Genomic DNA, 2,808 nt, shown 5'->3' on the forward strand with positions numbered 1-2,808 from the left:
TCTAGCAAGACGCAGTACGAGTGAAGTATCGAAAGGGAACCGAGGTTACGTTAGTAACCGAGTACGTTTTCGTTCACCACCGTCAGATGAATATTTTGATAATATTTCATTATATTTTATATTTGTTGAGGAATTGTTGGTCACATGTGAAAGTGTAATCTGTCTGCTAACATGAGAATGTTTTTTGAAATGTTAAAATCTTGAATGCTGTTAAAGATAAAGTTGAAATTATATTACACGGTCCAAGGTAAAAAACACATTTTGATAAAAAAGAGAAAAGTTGGGAGGTTGCATCAAAGCATAGCTCAGTAGCTTAGTACATATAATATACATAAACGTAGTTTCATTTGTCTGAGTACAAGGTTTTATTTTTTTCAATTTTGCACCCTGTTTTGTCCCACTTCTCAAGAATCGGTGATACATATATATTAGCATAATATTAGCAAAAGTAGTGCAAATACAATTATACAGAGAGCTCATTGGTGTGTTTCTCTGACCTGTCGGTACTTGTGAGGGAGGCGTGCCATTCCTCTTCTCTCCAGTACTGGATTGGCTGGAGTTTGCCGAGTCATAATTGGACAGCGAGCTGGAGGGTGAGCAGATGTCGAAATGGGCCGCGGTGGGGGTTGGGGTGGGCAGGGTGGCATTCGGAGAGGAGAGGCCTGAGTCGGGCTGCTTATACTCCAGATCTGCCGAAGGGTCCCGGGACAAGATTCGGTGCTCCACACTCTGAGACGAAAGCTAGTGTTATAGACAGGCGTAGAATAGTGACTCTTATTTACTCACCCTCATGCTGTTCCTAACCTGCATGAATTTCTTTCAGCTATAGAACACAAAAAATATTAGGTAACACTTTATTTTAAGGGGCCCTTGTTACATGTTACATGTACTTACTATTATAATAACAATAAATTATGCATAATTACACGCAAGTAACCCTAAACCAAACCCTAATCCTAACCCTAAGCATGTAGTAAGTACATGTAGTTAATTCATATTACTCAGTAGTTAAATGTATAATTACACTGTAACAAGGACACCTTAAAATAAAGTGTAACCAAAATTTTTTTTGAAGAATGTTGGTAACCAAATAGTTGATGGTAGCAATTGACATTCAGAGTATGAAAAAAAAAAAAATACTATGGAAGACAATGGCTACTGTTAACGGTTTGATTACCAACATTCTTCAAAATATCTTCTTTTGTGTTCAGCAAAAGAAAGAAACTCATACAGGTTTAGAACAACTCGAGTGTCAGTAAATGATGACAGCATTTTCATTTTTGGGGAAACAATCCCTTTAAAGATGCCTGTAAGTGTTTTTGTTTGTTTGTTTGTTTGTTTGCCTGTTTGTTTGTTTTTTGTTGTTGTTGTTTTTTTGCAATAGTCCTTGTGTTGCAAACTCTTTCATTGTGATTAAGGCAGAGAATTCCTTTAATTACACAAAGGTTAATTACAGGCAGTAGTAACAAATGAGATTGCAACAGATGAGGGTGTGTGAAACCACATCACTACAGTGGAGACATGCAATTCTCTACATATTATCAAGAATCTACTGAACCTAATTAATGGTGCACTTAGTTATTTTTCCTCATGAAAGTTTTACACGTTAAGAACTAAACAGTACTTTAAATAATTTGTTAACCCTGCAAAGTCTGAAATATGAAATCATAGATCTTTATAACACTATAGCAGACTACTTATGCATAAATGTCAGTCATCATTTATCAACTCCTCGTATGATGATACTTAGTTTTATGATCAAAGCCCTGTATTTATTGTGGGGACAAAACATATAATGCAAGGCAAAACAATAATGATTGAGAGATACAGTGCTAATGTAATGTAATGTTACTACACTTCCAGTTAAGTTAACCTGTGGCAAATTCATTTGAATGAGTATGATCTGGAAAGGCACACTCGTCTTCATTGGTCTAACAGCTGAAAATGCAAATCAGAGCAAAAACCAAGCCCTAAGATAAAAAAAACTGCCTGTAGAGCTCAGAAACAGGATTGCATCAAGCCACACATCTGGGGAAGAGTTCAGAAAAAAATTTGCTGCATTGAAAGTTCACAGAAGCATGTAGTTTCTGTTACCCTTAATGGAAGAAGTTTGGAACAAGCAGGACTCTTCCTAGAGCTGGACTCCTGGCCAAACCGATCAATTGATGGAGAAGGGCTTTGGATAGAGTGGTGACCAAGAAGCTGATGCTCACTCTAGTTGAGCTTCATGATCATATGTGGAGATAGGAGAAACCTACAGAAGGACAAACATCACTGCAACACTCCACCAATCTGTGCTTTATGGCGGTGTGGCAAGACTCAGTCCTCTCCTCAGTGGAGACGCATGAAAACACACTTGGAATTCGCAACAAAGCACCTAAAGGGCCCCCAGATTGTGAGAAACAAGATTCTCTGATATGATGAACCTCAATATCAAGCATTATGTTTGAAGGAAACAAGGCACTGCTCATCACCTGCAGAGTACCATCCCAAAAGTAAAGCTTGCTGGTAGCAGCCTCATGCTGTGGGGTTGTTTTTCAGCGGCAGGGACTGAGGGACTCATCAGAGTAGAAGAAAAACTCAATGCACCAAAATATTGAGATAGCCTTAATGAAAACCCAGTCCAGAGCATTCAGAACCTCAGACTGGGCAGAAGGTTCACCTTCCAACAGGTCAATGACCCTAAGCACACGGCAAGAGTAGCTTATAGACAGCTCTGTGAATGTCCTTGAGTGGCCCAGCCACAGCCTGAGCTTGAACCCAATCAAATATTTCTGGAGAAACCTGAAAATGTGCGTCTGCCCCCAT

The 2,808-nt window shown here is 39.0% G+C and overlaps 1 protein-coding gene across 1 annotated transcript in view; it reads right to left on the reverse strand.

The window, feature by feature from the left end:
• espn (espin) overlaps positions 1 to 2,808 on the reverse strand; it is an 81,900-nt gene that overhangs the window by 49,583 nt on the left and 29,509 nt on the right. The window contains exon 6 of the mRNA XM_016484368.1: positions 498 to 729. Coding sequence (XP_016339854.1) covers positions 498 to 729 — 232 coding nt within the window. The remainder of the gene's footprint in view (positions 1 to 497; positions 730 to 2,808) is intronic.

The sequence above is a fragment of the Sinocyclocheilus anshuiensis genome, unplaced genomic scaffold (assembly GCF_001515605.1).
Source record: "Sinocyclocheilus anshuiensis isolate Anshui unplaced genomic scaffold, SAMN03320099.WGS_v1.1 scaffold1203, whole genome shotgun sequence".
Classification (NCBI taxonomy): Eukaryota; Metazoa; Chordata; class Actinopteri; order Cypriniformes; family Cyprinidae; genus Sinocyclocheilus; species Sinocyclocheilus anshuiensis.